A 16516-nucleotide genomic window follows, 5' to 3' on the forward strand; every position below is an offset into this window, starting at 1 on the left:
TCTGCTAGTTTCATCCAACTGTAATGAGAAATAATTGATGCCAGTTTAAATACTTGTGATCAGTCGATTATGTAATACTTGTGAGATGCCAAGTGAGGAGCAGGTATAGTAGACCTGTGATGATGATGATGATGATGATAATGATGATTATTCATTATGGGTTTATCAGTACCAATACACCCTTTCACATTATGCAAAGTCATTTAGCTAATTGTTAATATGAAAAATAATGAATGCGTCTCTAAATTTATTTAAAATATAAAGTTAATTGTGCTCTGAGTAAAGATGAAGAAAAAATGGCTCAAAATTTAATAAAAATATGTAAACCTGCATTTTAATCCATTGAATTGCAATGCTTACTGTATAATAAAAACAGTGTGTTGCTTTAAAGTCCACTTTTCAAACTTCAGGTCAATAACATGCAAATATCAGCTTTCTGCTTGTTGCTGCAAATCAGAATGCTCGAGCCAAGATTATTATTTTTTTAAGTGCATAACTAAACACATGCCCGTGTGGGTGGAAACCATATGGAAAAAAAGACAGAATCAATATTTGAGAGTTCAAAAACACAGAACTTGTTCAGGACATGTAAATAAATAAATAAATAAAATGTTAAAAATTGCTGTACAGCACACCAAAAATATGTTGTCTCCTGTTGGAAGGCAGTTGTTGAAATGGTCCACATGCCAACTGATGGTGGGTGTTTCTTGGCTCTGAAGTTGGTGTTTAATACTCACAGTTGGAGGCTGTGAGGGAGGAGAGCTAATCAATAAGACACTGCTTTTGAAAGCCTGCATATTCAGGAGCTCCATTCATGCTGTAATCCCTGAAGTAACTTCGTGAAGAGCCCGCCACTCACGTAAATTCATTAATACTGCATTTAGAAATTAAAGTGAATATAGTGTATGAATCCTATTGTTGGCCGTACAGGTTGATTTCCAAAAAGTCTATTTGTGTGTGAGTCAGCAGCTTGTGGTCTAAAGATAAAGTCTAATTAAGCTAAAAGCTTCACTGGCTCTCCCATGACTCCCTTTTCCGATCCCTCCTCCAACTTCTTTTTACCTCACCGGAAACTTCTGACTAATTGGACGCCCCTCCCGTCATCTTTGAGCCCAAATAAGATTAATGAGCAGACACATTTCCGTGCCGTGCACCTATTCAATACCTCTTTTGGCAGCGCTCGCACACTCTTAGGCAGATTTCTTGCTTGCTCATGTTTGTAAACAAAAGCTGATCCGGAGGTTGTTTTTTTTTTTTTTTAGAGTAGCAGTCGAGGCCGCCTCAACCACCCGGCACTTTCACCAAATTTGTTTCCGCATCACTAATTGCTACTGTCTGTCTTGTCTTCTTCTCAGGCTACGGGCACGCAGCGCCGGGGACCGATGCAGGGAAGGCTTTCTGCATGTTTTATGCCGTCCTGGGAATCCCTTTGACTCTTGTCATGTTCCAAAGTCTGGGCGAGAGGATGAACACTTTTGTCAAGTACCTCCTGAAACGCATCAAGAAGTGCTGCGGCATGAACATCACCGACGTATCCATGGAGAACATGGTGACCGTGGGCTTCTTCTCCTGCATCGGCACGCTGTGCATCGGCGCCGCCGCCTTCTCCCATTACGAGGACTGGAGCTTCTTCCAGTCGTACTATTACTGCTTCATCACATTAACAACTATAGGCTTTGGGGACTTTGTGGCCCTGCAAAAGAACCGGGCCCTCCAGAAGAAGCCCCTTTACGTGGCCTTTAGCTTCATGTATATCCTGGTAGGCCTGACTGTCATCGGGGCCTTCCTCAACCTGGTGGTGCTCCGGTTCCTGACTATGAACAGCGAGGACGAGCGGCGGGACGCCGAGGAGCGGGCCTCGCTCGCTGGCAATCGGAACAGCATGATCATCCACATCCAGGACGAGTCGCTGCAGCGGGGCCGGCGACGGCGCGAGCCCTACCGTGCAGAAGTGACTGACTTGCAGTCGGTGTGCTCCTGTATGCATTACCATTCGCATGACTTCGGCAGCTCTGGGGGAGGGATGGGAGGCCTGGGCTGTGCCTTCTCCCATCAGAACTCATTCAGCTCGCAGCTGAACCCCAATCAGTACTTTCACTCGGTTTCCTACAGGATCGAGGAGATCTCGCCCAGCACCTTGAAAAACAGCTTCTTCCCGTCGCCCATCAGCTCGGTGTCTCCGGGCCTTCACAGCTTCACAGACAATCACCAGCTCATGAGGAGAAGGAAATCTATCTGAACGCTCACAGGACAAATGAGTTTCCATGTTTTATACACAAGGTCAAACATTTCCAATGCTGCTCCTTACCAAATCTTATTTCAGCACTTTTTTTCCCCGGTTTGGTTGTATGTAATATACGTATTCTTGGGATCAGATAAAGGACACTACGCAGAACAGCAAGCGTGGACACAATGGGATGCAAAGCATGAAGCATGGATGTCTATTTTTTCAAGAGATTGCACCATTTAAAAGACACTCAACACAAACTGCAAAACCTTCCTTATGACAGATTTACACGACTAAATTGATATATTAACTTTGGTTTCATACCAAATGATGCACACTGGGGAAATGCTATTTTTCCAAGGGGAGTATGCTTGTTTCACCTTAACTTGAAGAAACATTTCTGTACTTATTCCATGGCCTCACTGCAGACATAGAATTTAAAATGACTTAAAGCATCAGGTATTGTTTTCTATAAGCAATCATATATTTCAATGGTTTCGTCACACATCAAGCCAAAATATTGTTGCCAATATTAGCATGTGCATTAGATGTCATTTAATAGTATGCCATGGTTTTGTGACATTGTTTAGTCTGTTTTCAGAGCAGCTGTGTGTGAAGGGTGTGTGTTTGTCTTGGATTCAAAGGATCATGCTGCTGTTATTGATATTTCCCTCTCATACTGAACGATCCAATCTGGACACAACAGCTCTAATTTCACCACGCAGCCCTTTTAAGTTAATAGCGGCCTAAAAGAAAAAAGAAAAAAAAAACACCTTCCACGCCATTCTGTTGAACAGATTTTCCCATTTTTGGGTTCAACCAACCAAAAGGTTGATTGTGTGTCTTTCGCCCACCGAGCTTCACACTAAATATGAGTTCAGTTAAAGTGCCCGTGCTCCGCTCTACGATTATTATTTTACAAAGATATTAAACAGTCCTATAGGGATACAGCCTGGTATCAAACCAAAGTGTGTAATACACGTGCCAGTCCACTAGAGGGCATCATGTCAGTGTTTCATTTTGCACCGCTTCTGCATGAAAAGTATCACATGTATTAGCAGGGTTAAAAATTGATGTTTTGTGACAGAGGTAACGTGAGGAAGTACAAAGAGTTATAAAGTCTAAGTATACAGGAAAAAGGATAGGGGTGGTTGGTTGGAACAAACAGGGCTTTCACTCCGCAGATCATTTGAGTTCGAGCGAAAGATAAAGTTAAGGTGTATTTTTTTTTAGGAAAATATTAAAGTTACATATATAAGTATGCTAAGTAACTTATGTGACATACATTATGCTAGTTACATAAAATAATTTATAATAATTTAAACCCAAACCATGATCTTTTCCTAATCCTAACCACGTGTTTTTGGTGCCCCAACCTAAAGCACTTTAGCTTTCATGCTTAGGAGAGGCAAAAACATGACACTGACACAGTGCCCTCCAGTGGACTAATGGGCGTATTACACGCTTTGCAGTGATAGCAGATTGATTTTATAAAAGAGACACCAGGTTTTTTTTTTAAATTAAAAGTTGCCTTAATGGACCAGCATGCAATGCAACCAAGATCTTTCAGGGATTTAATATTCAGCTAATTTGGGAGACACACAAAGAATGCATGTAAAAAAAAATAATGATTAATATGGATGTAGCATAGAATTTTAGTCTTTAGTACAGATTAATCCCTATGAACAACGGGATCCTACAATTCCCATGATGCAACCCAAGAGCATTTTTCATTCAACCCTCACTGTCTCCTAAATGACAACATTTGACAAATTCTACAACTGTAGAGTCACACAAGCTTTCTGTTTCAAAATTTAAGTTTCAAGCAAGTCTGATGACATCACTATGACTTCACCTGGGTTATTTCTTACCAATAGCGTCTTAAAGAGCCACATTATACACCTGTTATCACAGACAGTACTGTTCATGACAAGTACATTTAATGTCATCAGAAACATAAACTGAAGCATTATGGGAGTTTGTAGTCCATGACTCAGGCTGAGGGAAGTTAATTTACGGGTTCTTGGAAAATCCTCGAATGAAGATCAATGAAGAGAGCATTGCCGAGTCATGATGTAAAACAGTGTAAGAGGATCAGAAGGTGGGTTTTCTCTTTAACCTGCAGCTACAAAGTGCAATTAAATGACTCCAGCTGAGTTTAAAAGCAGTACATATTTGAATCAAAGGACATGCATGGTCATGGCTCCGGAGCACTGCACTTCATAACGTGATGCTTGCCTGCAGCAACTGACCCCCGAGTCTGCTGCTGAGACCTAACCACAGAAGTGTTCGCCGGGACCGGGAAGCATGCAGATCTAAACTGACAACTCTTGAGGTTTGCATGCACTTTGGAACCATTAGGGAAAAACAACCTGATAAACATGCCAACACGGAAATAAGCTGAATTAGTTAGTATGAGTTTATGTGAGGGTACAGCGGAAGATCCCAGATAAGGAAAGCTTAATAACATCAGGATGATCCTTTCAGTGTCTGTAAAATATCTGAAGAAGAATAAGAGATGTGGATGATTACTTATATGTTGGAAAGAGCTGATAAGTGCATGAACTTTATATGATGAATGGGGAAATTATTTCATATAACAATGTATCTTAATGGCAAATAGTTAAGAATGATTTACAACATGAGCTGTTCCTTTTTTTTTTTTTGCCTATGTCCGGCGGTTGTTTACCTGCTTCCTGATTTCCCCATTCAAACGAGCTGTACAATGATGTTTGTTCTCAGGTTTGAATGAATCACCGTTTCCTTTGGTTTGCTCCTGTAACCAACACGATCCCAGAAGTGCATCAGCCAGAGATTTTTCTGAGAAACGTGACTGAGATGCATCATCTCGCTGTGTCTAATGCAGATGTGTACACACCAGGAGTCACTTTGCATTATAGATTTTGTTTGGGATAGCTACAGGGCTGGGAAAATATTTGATACGACTTGGGATGTTTATGTTAATTGCAGGCTTGTGTTAAAGTCCGGTCCGCTTTATGTGGTCACAACTGTTGAAATTTTCACCATTTAAATGAATCAGGATTAAATGACTTCTCAATACATTTAACCTGTCAATTTAAATATTGTTTGTAAAGACTGAATTAGGAGGGGAGCTTTTTTAAGTTAGCTTGGACCTCTTTTGTTCCCATAGCGATTTATAGCCTTCAAAATTAATGAATACTTCTACAAACCAACAATTTTTAGGATGTAAACTTTCAAGCTAAACTGTTACCTTTAGTATTTTTTTTTTTTTTTTTTTTCCAGCCTAGTGTTTAACAAGCTTCTTATTCATTTCCTGGCTAGCTGAGCATGCCTCACAAGCTGAATGCTGCTCTGTTTGGGCGCATGGTAAAATGCCATGGACCCTATTCATTTGTGATAAATGTGACCAGGCGTGGAGTCCGAGATAAGCCCGCAACACATTGTTTCATTATTGGAACTATACCGGCTTATCTAAAATATCCTGTACAATATGTTTATAACAACCTTTGGAATAAAAAGGCCTTTTCGTGGCTGATATGCATATGTATTTTTACACATTAGCATATGTGCCTTGAAGAAACAGCGGTCAGTGTTTCTGTTGAAGTGGGCACATCGGAATACGACGGCTGCAGATCTGTTTGTGCTTTTGCAAGCCTGTTGGACGACTGTGGGGGTCTGGCTTTAAGGCTAACAATAGAGCAGAGGAGGTTAATGTACAGACAGATCTAAGCCCTGATATACAATACAAGCTCATATGACGAGATGAAAACCAACAGATGATCTTATACTTCTAGAACTTAGTACACACCCAGCGGCAAAGCAGACTGAATCACTTCTTTACCTTTTTAAAAGGCATAATCGTCTTATAATGGCTTAAAAGATAATTCCGGGTTTATAGCAACTTGGGTCTCCTTCTCATAGTTTTGGCCATCACTCCTCTCTGTAATAATAACACTGTGCTTGCAGAGGTAATTGCTAGGCTTTGGGAATACGGCAACCTCGCTCACAATGCAGGCAGATGGTGCAAGAAACACGAGCAGTGAGATGATTAGACAGATTTAAAGGATAAAGCTGGTAATATTCTGGCAGCAAATCCCATGAAAAGACCAAAACCAAACAAAAAGTAAAGTGTGTTTGTGCAAAGCCTGACATATCTTATTATAATCTTATATTTTTTATCAATAAATCATGTGTGTATTAATCCACATTTGAAAATACTTAACAAATGTTTCGTTTTTTTCCTGCTTGAGTAACATTTTCTAGAAGCTACACTCCTCAGCTGTGCAGTCTGTGCTTTTTTTTTTTTTTAAAGCTGCATCACTTGATTTTGTGGCCACTAGGCGGCAGCAGTGCAAGCCAAAAAGAAGATGGACCCATTATTGCCTTTTAAAAATGATTAAGACTGACCACTGAGAAGTTTATTTACACAACCAACAGTCATATAAACATTACATTTTATTTTGGCTACAGACGCCTGATGAATTCATGTACAAGATGAACCCTTTTTTTAAGTACTGAGGAAAATATCTGGCTCCTTATCTTGTTAGTTGCTATGCTACGTTCACCAACAGGTCAATACCTTTGTCTGCCTGCTGTTTGGTACTGAGCAGAGTTTTTTTTTTTTTTAATTAGAATTGTTTCACTGAAAAAAGTTGCCTTCTAAACCTCAGAACAAAAATGTTGAGGTCGGCCCCGGAAAACCAAAACAATCATCTACAATAGAACATATAGAACTTGTAGCAAATCCACATTCAAGTGATAATTCTCTGTGGGCATGTCACTCCAAGTAACTGTTTTTTTTGTCATATGATCCATGTTCACACAAAAATATTTACGAGTGCAGCTTTAAATGTTTAGGGAACCAACGGTGTCACAAACAGTGTGGGTAAGTCTGAGAACACTGACAGACCGATTAATGCATCGGTGGTTTTGATCTCTTCATGGCATTTGTTCATAATATGAAACACCTTATCTGTGAACCAACTTAAAGGACAAACTTGGAAGAGAAAATTGAGAAAAACAGGAAAAGGGAGACCCAAACTGTTTTTGTTAAACATTCATAGGTTTCCATTCAGTGTTTTTCTGTGCAGTGAGGGATTCCCACCAACAGTTTGGGTGCTCACACTTTGAACTCCAAATAAAGTGGTTTAGATCTGAACCATTGGCTTATTCAGATATTGTTGTTCCATCGACTGAATATAAAAATAGATGTAGTCTCCGGGACTGAAACGTGAAGCCAATGCAGAAGTGCCTTAAAGTGTAATACCACTGAGGCTCCGATATTCCTCCGGCTCCAATACACTCCCATTTAAAAAGTGTCAACTTCTCTCATGAAATACAAAGTCTATACATTTTCTAAACAAGTCATTATGGTGTCATTAGCTTCATCCACTCCTTCTGATCAGTGTTGAGGTGGTCAGTCTGGAAATAATTCAATCATTAATTATATATTAGGCCTCAAAGACAGGTATGTTTGAGGGCAAACTGGTTTGATTTACATGGCTGGGGTGCAGTCAGCCTTCCTAGTGTCTTTCTCAATCCAAATATGGTCATTTTTAGTGCAAAAAAACACGATGGCAACAGCCAAAATTCCTGACTCAAGGCTTCAAAACTGTTGCTTAGGAACGAGCGAGTGACAGCAGAGTGGATTGCCAGTTGTGCTGTTCATTTCTTGGCTTTCTGGACTTTGCTGTAGTGATGTTCCAGTTTTCCCAGATCTGACATATTACTTTGATGATTACAGTGTTAAGAATGATGTACCAAGTTGTGATGAACCAGAATTATAATTTACGACACTGATAGGGTTGAAGGATTATGTACCTGCAGTAGGTGATTAGTTTCATCTGCTTTGCATTCACTTCACAGTTCAACTTTTCCAAGCAGAATTTTTTGGGGGAATGTATCAGCCATAATAGATTTTTTTTTTTTTTAAATTTTTAAAGGAAGAAGCAAACAAATGAACTCATTTGCTCTTCATGAGCTGCGAGTTATGCCGTTTTTCACCCACCCCTTCTCTCCCACACGCTCGCGTATTACTCAGATTTGTCTGCCATCGTGCCACATGTCACACTGATGGTCCTCGACTGAATGTTACTCTATAACACAGATGGCGTGGAGAAAACCGCCACACACACACGTCATTGCTCTCAACAGACAAACACACGCGCTACATTTTGTCTTCTGCTACGTGGCGTCAAACAATGCTGAGGTGAATTGATTCCTGGTGGTTTTTTAGCTGTCGTTTGTTTTTTGCTGCATTTCATGCTCGGCTTCCAGGCGTCATTTACTGCATAGGTAGGCGCGGGCCATTTCTCTGTCAACAGTGCCATGTTTTCCTCTAACAGGGACAAAGAGACACAAATTGCACTATCTGTGTAATACGATACAGTAGAAAGGCTGTTTTCCACAACCTCTATTTGTGAGCTATCCTTTGCAATAGGTTCTTCTGTAGGTCTAATGAACAAATAATACCACGTACCATATTCCTCGCTGGAGATTTATATCCTGTCTCGTTGGCATCCATGTGGTTTGACGGTCATGTTAAACCGATTTTACGTCTTATGTCGCAAGTTTGAAACTGATGTCTGTACAGTCCACTCCAGTATGAGTCCCCTCTCTTTTCAACACGCAGAGAAGAGATTGTTGAGATTTGTTCAGAGTGAAATGAACATTTTACATAACATTTTACATTTGTATGTTTCCTTTATTTTTTTCTTTCTTTGACAGATTTTTTTTTTTTTTTTTTTTTTTTGGTGAGTGTGTGTGCATGATTTGGTGTGGATGACTCACCAGGTTGAACGGCCCAGGTGAAGCCATAACGCACTTGAATAAAAATGATGAGCCTCCTTCTGAAACCTTTTGTCTTTTTTGTAAGTGCCTAACATCTCAAGCCGCTGGACTTTGAAGTCCAATTACAAATTCAAAAGCGATTTTTATTTTTTATTGTTGTTGTTTCGGTTAAAATCTGTAAAAATGCACTCATTAAAAGAAACGTTTCATTAATTTCTAAATGTCCGTTTTTTAAAGCCAAACTAAAACAATTTAGTATTTCAATATCAACTTTAATAATTCATTAAAAAAACGCTTTTTGGGATACTTAATCTACAAAGTTTAAACAAATGTCCTTTAGATGTTGTTGATTTTATTTGTACTGTTTTTTTTTGTAGAAGGTTGACCTTCTAACATCTAAGCCAGAAGTTTCTGAACCCCGAAAGTATCTGCCGATGAATAAAAAGAGACACCTTGACCTTAACTGCCTCACTGTTACATATTCAGGCAGTCAGGCAAGGATCAGATCAGATCAGAAAATCTTAGCTGCAAGTAAAAAAAAAAGAAGAGGTATTATCATATGCAAACCCAATCGCCTCTGCTTTAAATATTTAACTTTTACTTTATTTCCATAAATGGCAGTGTTAAAGGAATAATTTTAACCTTATGGGAAATAGACTTATTTTCTTTCTTGCTGAGAGTAAGATGTTAAGATTAACATTCGCAGGTTTTTTTCCCAGCAAAGTTAAACTTAGCAAATAAAACTGGACAGCTATGGCTCCATCCAAAGGTCACAAAATCTGCAAACCAACACCTTTAAAACTCAATAAATAACTATTCATTTCTTTTATTTTGTAAAAATTTGTACAAACCCAAAGTGTAAAAACAATATACATAATAAAATAATTAGACATGAGTTATTTTGTGAGCTTTAAAGCTGCCTTTAGGTGGCTTTTGTTTCGAGCTGTTTAAGCTAACCAGCTGTTGGCTAAAACTTTAATTTAATCGAACTAATCAATAAAGTAAATTTTGTGTTGTTTTAATGCAAGCATAAAAAAACCAGTTTGAAGTGCAAATTTCTTAAACAAGTTGTTGTTTCTCTTTTAGCTGGCTAGCTATCAATGTTGAGGATGAGAATCTTTAGCTTTTTCTCATACATTCTTGTAGAAATCACTACCATAGTCATAATCTTTTCAACTTCATACTTCAGTAGCAGAAAACAATGTGTTGCACATGAGGAGCTAACCAAACCTAACAATCTGACAAAGTGTGTAACGTCAGCCAACAGAGGTGTTTCACGTGAAGATGGCAGCCATCTATCTCGTGCTTTGAAAAAGAGACTCTATGACATTGACAGCATGAAATAGAAATATAATATAAAAGTTTATAATTGTGCAATGCTACAAAAGAGCAGTACAATGTCAAGTGACCTCAATGTAGTTCCATACACTGTCCTTTCCTGTCGAATCTTTACAGTGGGAGCGATGGGATTGTGTATGTTTAGCAATACTGTGCAAGTCAAATCCACCAATGGAAACTTGTCTCTCCTCCATCAGTGTAGATCGGTTTTTAAGTCCAATTCAATGTGCAAGCAAATCAAGGTTTTTGTGTCATAATAAAGTCTCGCTTCATGAGCAAGATTTTCTCTGTGATCAAAACCAACAAAACTGTAAGTCATGATTTGTTTGAAATCCACATAATTTAACTGTCAGTTCATATTCTTTTGACTTACAATTATTTGTCATTATTGTGCAAGGAATTTTCTATCAATGCTGTTTTTTATGCTTGGATTAAAATGACAAAAACATCTTCATAATATCCGATCATGGAATTCTTGTCAAGTAAGTAAATAAGTGTATTTTTAAAAAAATGTTGAACTGAATCCTTTCAGGAACATTGTGTCAGATTTACATCCATCAGTGAGTACAAAATATTTGAAACAATTCACACAAATTGTGAATTCATTTAATTGTTTTTAAACTCTTGTAATTGTAACATTTGGTCTGAAAGTAAGTCGAGTGACATTGACTTTGCAGAACAGCTTGTAAGTGTTGGCGCATTTGCCTGATAAAAGGATCCCTGCCATGCAGTCGTCTTGTCCTTCCGTCCGAGCGGCCCGTGCAGTGCAGCTGGATGTTCAGTAGGTGGGAGAGTGGGGGGAGCACACAACATCCATTTTTATCCCTTCCCACACCGCGGTAATTATACTGTCAGCCACGAACGTCAGGCAACGCAGACGGCGACACAATAAGAACAGTGGCAGAGGGGCGGCAAGGCCTTCTCTTGGCGATAAGCCTGTAATTTTACATCTCAAATGATCATGCAAGCAGAGCCAAGTGGTGTTGCAGGGGGACCGTCTCACACCGTACCAATGATATGATGAAGCCTTGCAAAATGCAGGTGCTGACGTGCTTTTTTTAGGGACAGTGTGTGTGTGTGTGTGTGTGTGTGTGTGTGTGTGTGTGTGTGCGTGCGTGCGTGTGTGTGTGTGTGTGTGTGTGTGTGTGTGTGTGTGTGTGTGTGTGTGTGTGTGTGTGTGTGTGTGTGTGTGTGAAGGGTGTGTGTGTGTGTGTGTGTGTGTGTGTGTGTGTGTGTGTGTGTGTGTGTGTGTGTGTGTGTGTGTGTGTGTGTGGGGGTGTGCGGGTCTATGTCTGTGTGTGTGTGTGTGTGTGTGTGTGTGTGTGTGTGTGTGTGTGTGTGTGTGTGTGTGTGTGTGTGTGTGTGTGTGTGTGTGTGTGTGTGTGTGTGTGTGTGTGTGTGTGTGTGTGTGTGTGTGTGTGCGTGCGTGTGTGTGTGTGTGTGTGTGTGTGTGTGTGCATGTGTGTGTGTGTGTGTGTGTGTGTGTGTGTGTGTGTGTGTGTGTGTGTGTGTGTGTGTGTGTGTGTGTGTGTGTGTGTGTGCATGTGTGTGTGTGTGTGTGCATGTGTGTGTGTGCAGTAGAGGAGATTTTCAACGATGATTGAGTTTGTCTGCCTGATGAAACATGGATCTACTGTCTGAAGCACAAACTGCACACTAACACCAGTCCCATCCATCCCGGCAAAACTCTGCGACAGTCTGCCTCTAAATACAATAAATGAGGCTGACGTCGGAGCGGCGGAGCTCACATTTAAAACAAGCCGCTGTCAGAGGGTGATTATGATCAGCGGATAATCCTGCAGGCAACACACACACAACATCATTGTCTTATCTTGCCTGTCTGAGGATATTTAGAATGAAAAACTATTACCAGCACTGCAGCTTGGAAGAGAATTTGATCAAAGTAAACTCCAGTGAATGTAGATAATATTAAGGACATCGCTCTGATTATGCACCTTCATCCTCTATTCAGTTGGTTTGAAGGTTACAAATCCCTCTGTAACACTTCTGCTTTTCCTTCATATTAACTTTTTGTGGCTTGTTTAAATCTCTAAGTGAAGTCGATAAGCTATAAAAGCCTTTACCCGAATACATCGGGAACATCCGCTGTTTAAATGACTATAAAAGGCTATAAAGTTATTGTATTTTATAGATGAACATAACACAGCACGGTGATGTACATGGAGAACGGGGGAACTAAAACCTTCTTAAGTAAGCACTCCAAGTTACATCACGTGATCAACGTCAAAACCTGCGCTACACATGTTTTTCTGACGACTGGTACATGCGCATTTGCGATTTAAACTCAGACCAGAAGGATGAGCTGAGAGCATGCAAAACATTTTGTGTCAAAGTCCCAAAGTCCCAGGGAGCTAAATCTGGAGAGTAGTGCCATCGTGCCACAGTTCAGTGTTTTCCATCAGACGCGTCATAACATCAGAGTAGAACTTCTTGTTGACAGTCTGAAACTGGGGAATGAATTCACAATGCACAACTCAGCAGCTGTTGAAGAAAACCCTCCTGAGCTGACGTGCCTTTTTCAGACTTGGACAGTGATGTTCTGCCCCACTTGACACACAAATGTCACTTGAAATACCTCGACTGGCTCATTGCTACATTGCCACAGGCTTCTGAACCATTTCAAGGGTCTTCATTGGCGATTTCCTGAGTTTGACATAAGATCTGACATGCGCTCTCTGCAAAAGTCCCGGGTGAAATTGCAAATGCTCACAAAAACGTGTAACTCAGCCTCCCCCTGCTCTGTTCACGTCCCTGTGCTGCCCTCTGTTCTCGTGCAACAGGAACAGTCTTGGAATATTTTGATTGCCCCTCATATAAGTTGAAATCCTCAAAATGTTGTATTTTTGGCCACAACCCAATCTTTGATGTCACAAGGGATGGTTTCCATTCAGTACTGGGAGCAAACAAATGGCATTAACCACCTCATACCCCTTAATACTGTACTGTCTAAGAGCTGTGGGCAAACTGATTTGATTCACTGATTTGAGTGATGTCAGTCACTTCAGTCCCTGACTGTAAATAAAGTAGATATCGGTTTCTGGGTCGGAAAAATGAGGCCGAAGCGGAAGTAACTTTAGCTGCAATACCAACGAGTGACACTAGAGGTTGGATCTGAAAAGCCTCCGGCTCCATAGACTTCTATTCAACTTGTTTCATGAAATACGTAGACAGTCAATTTTTTCCACAAGTTATTTTGGTTTTGCTCTGCAAAGTCACGCGTCTTTGGGGAACGTGTCTGTTTGATTGACAGGCCTGTGGGGCAGTCAGGTTACAGCTATCTGTAGGCGGGATGTCGTATCATTGGGTTTCCAATCAGATCGAGTCAGATCCCCTCCAGCTCGTCCAAATATGGTCACTACCGGCTCCAAACCGCTCCGAACTGGCAAGATGGCGCCGGGTGGAATCTGAACTCGAGGCTTCATAACGGCCGTTCACAAACTTGGCTACCGCTTGGTTCTGTCATAAATTCATTGTTAGTCAGAGCTGTTTAATTCAGATTGACTCTATGATGTGGAGACCAGACCATCTGTTGCAGAGGTTCTCGTTCTCTTGTCGCTGATGATCGTTCTTTATGACTCCGGCTGAATGTTTGGGTTCAATGTCTTGCTGCAGAGGGAACGTAGGACCAATCAGACGCTTCCTTGGTGGTACTGTGTGATGGATTAGAATCTAAACATGTAAGGCTCCTAAAAGCAGCTTGTAAGTTTAATGTGACACGTGAAGAAGGAAGTGGAAATTGTACATAACTGTACTTTTGCAAAACCAGCTTTAGATACTGTGTATAAATATTTGAGGATAAAACAAACAGATTCATCACAAGGCTCTGCTGTGCTCCCTTTCCTGCAGCTCACTGACAGCTGGCCGTGCTTTTACAGGAAAAGAATATGAGGTCACAAAACTCCACTGTCGATGCTAATATGCAAAGGAGGTCTCTGGCACCATCTAGTGGCCAATTAAATACATCATTATCATTTGAACAGCATGGGCGCCACTCCTTTTATATTAGTATGAAATCCGACTGGAGAGGGTAATGAAATCCAACTGTAGTTAACAAGGCCCTACCGTGAGTGTGTCCAGCACTAAGCAGGAGATCATTAGAGATCACTGTGACCCTAATCTGCCTAATGACACTGCTAAGACCCAATGGAGCTATAGTGTCAGTGCCTTTGGCCAGGTGGCACAAACCAAACAACAACAAGGAAAACAACACCAGCGTTCCTCTTCGCGGCTCGATAGGAATCAACAAAAATTCAAGCAAGAGCTGTTCGCCAAACCGGTGAGTATGCTGTGGTAGATTCTCATCTGTCACCATTAGAGGAGGTTAAAGTGCATCTGGACATGTAGCAGTAGTCTCCTGCTGTGTTCGAACTGTCTACTCGTCCACGAAACAGCGGGAAATAAAGTGGACAATCTGAACACACCAGCTGTCTTAGAGAAGTCACGGTACCACCTTCTGAAAAGGCTTCATTTATAACTAATGACTACAGTCTACAGTAGTAATTACAGTAATGTCGTTCATTAGGAACAACTGTTTGGTCTCCTGGGAAGTCAGAAAAATCTCCCCTTTGCTTCTGATGAAGATTATATTTTGATAAGCAGCTATTTTTTATGTTCTCTTGAGTTAGATTTAAAAAAAAAAAAAATCATATATGACAGTAAATTACATGTCTCGTAGTTTTAGACCGTTAGTGGGACAAAACAAAGAAACCGCCGACATCACTGCAACCTCTGATAACCATGATTACCATTTTTTTCCCCTTTCATTTAATGGACTAAACTAGTAAATACTTAATTAAGAAAATAATTGGTGGGTTATTTGATATAAAAATAAATATTGCAGCTTCTGTTCAGAGCATTTTAATCAAAGGCTGATATTTGATTTAATTATTTTAGAGTTCAAACTAAAATATTTCAAAACAGGAAAGATGAAAAATAAATCTAATAAAACAATTTCTCTGAGCGTGTCAGAGTTTTTCTGAATATTAATATCTCGACCCATTAGAGTCGTCTTGTGGCCCTGGGTAGGGGTCCTGACCTCCAGCTTGAGAACCGCTGTTCTACAAAGGAGTTGCAAAGCATCTGGTTGAAAAATATATCGTTTAACAACTTATGAGCATCTACATGTCACGACTCAAAGATTATCACAGGGAAAGAACCATTTAGTAATGACCTCATATACATTTCTGACTGCAGCCAAAGCTTACTGCAACTTATGATAATAAAATCCCATATTTATACAGCACTTTTCCTAAAAAAAAAAAAGGTACAAAGGGTAAAACAAAACAATAAAATAAATAAAGTTGATTAAATTAAATTATTTAAAGTCACTGAAATTACAGCTTTTTTATATGTGAAGACCAATTTAAGAAGATTTCAATTAAAATACAATTGTAGGATTCTTTATCAATGGCTCACTATTTAACAAAAAAAAAAGCTGTTACGTAAGTTTGTTAAACCAGAGTTTCTCAGTTTCTGAGAGACCTTCAGGTCAGCAGCTGTAAATATTCTACAGAAGGATTCCTTTAAAAGGTTCTACTGATGAGCTGTAAGAGCTTTAAAAAGATAAAGCAACTAAGGGGATTTTCTATGACTAAACTCATCCTGATTAATGGCTTGTCGAGTGATTTGTTTTCATTAACAGAGACCATAATCAGCGTAAGGGTTGACCCTTTCATAGAACGTGTCTTAGTTAGAAAGTGGAGGACATTATTCAACTTCCTGATAGTATTGCTTGTTACTACATTGGAGTGTTGAGTTGAAACCTGTCTCTGTTTATTGGATGATGAAAGTAGTCATTTCAGCTATATGACTGATGTCTTCTTTGTTCAGGACCCTCAGCAGCAAGAAGACATGTTGACCATCCAAGTTAAAAATAACATGTTGCAACTCAACGGTCAAAACCTCCGACTGGCAGCTAAAAATGGCCGCAATTCAAAAGCACCTGGCCTCCATCTGTCAGCCACACATGGGAAGGAGGCAGTGGCTCGATTTACAGCCTCCTCGCCGACCCAGGAGGGCACGGCACAGTTGGACTCGTTGGTGCTGAAGTCACCCAAGCCTGACTCAGAGAGGCTGGCTGAGAATCAATCGGCGAGGCGCCCCCTGAAGCTCACCCCGCTGGGGCTGGACCTGCCGGAGGAGGTGAGTGAGGCTCAGAGG

The 16516-nt window shown here is 40.3% G+C and overlaps 1 protein-coding gene across 1 annotated transcript in view; it reads left to right on the plus strand.

Annotated features, from left to right (window-relative positions):
* kcnk9 (potassium channel, subfamily K, member 9) overlaps positions 1–9054 on the plus strand; it is a 47922-nt gene extending 38868 nt beyond the window's left edge. Inside the window, exon 2 of the mRNA XM_069703375.1 lies at positions 1356–9054. Coding sequence (XP_069559476.1) covers positions 1356–2239 — 884 coding nt within the window. The 3' untranslated portion in view covers positions 2240–9054. The remainder of the gene's footprint in view (positions 1–1355) is intronic.
* Positions 9055–16516: the final 7462 nt, after the last annotated feature.

The sequence above is a fragment of the Brachyistius frenatus genome, unplaced genomic scaffold (genome assembly GCF_029030835.1).
Source record: "Brachyistius frenatus isolate BFR_SWC_R1_liver_20210118 unplaced genomic scaffold, ASM2903083v1 Contig_46, whole genome shotgun sequence".
NCBI lineage: Eukaryota > Metazoa > Chordata > Actinopteri > Embiotocidae > Brachyistius > Brachyistius frenatus.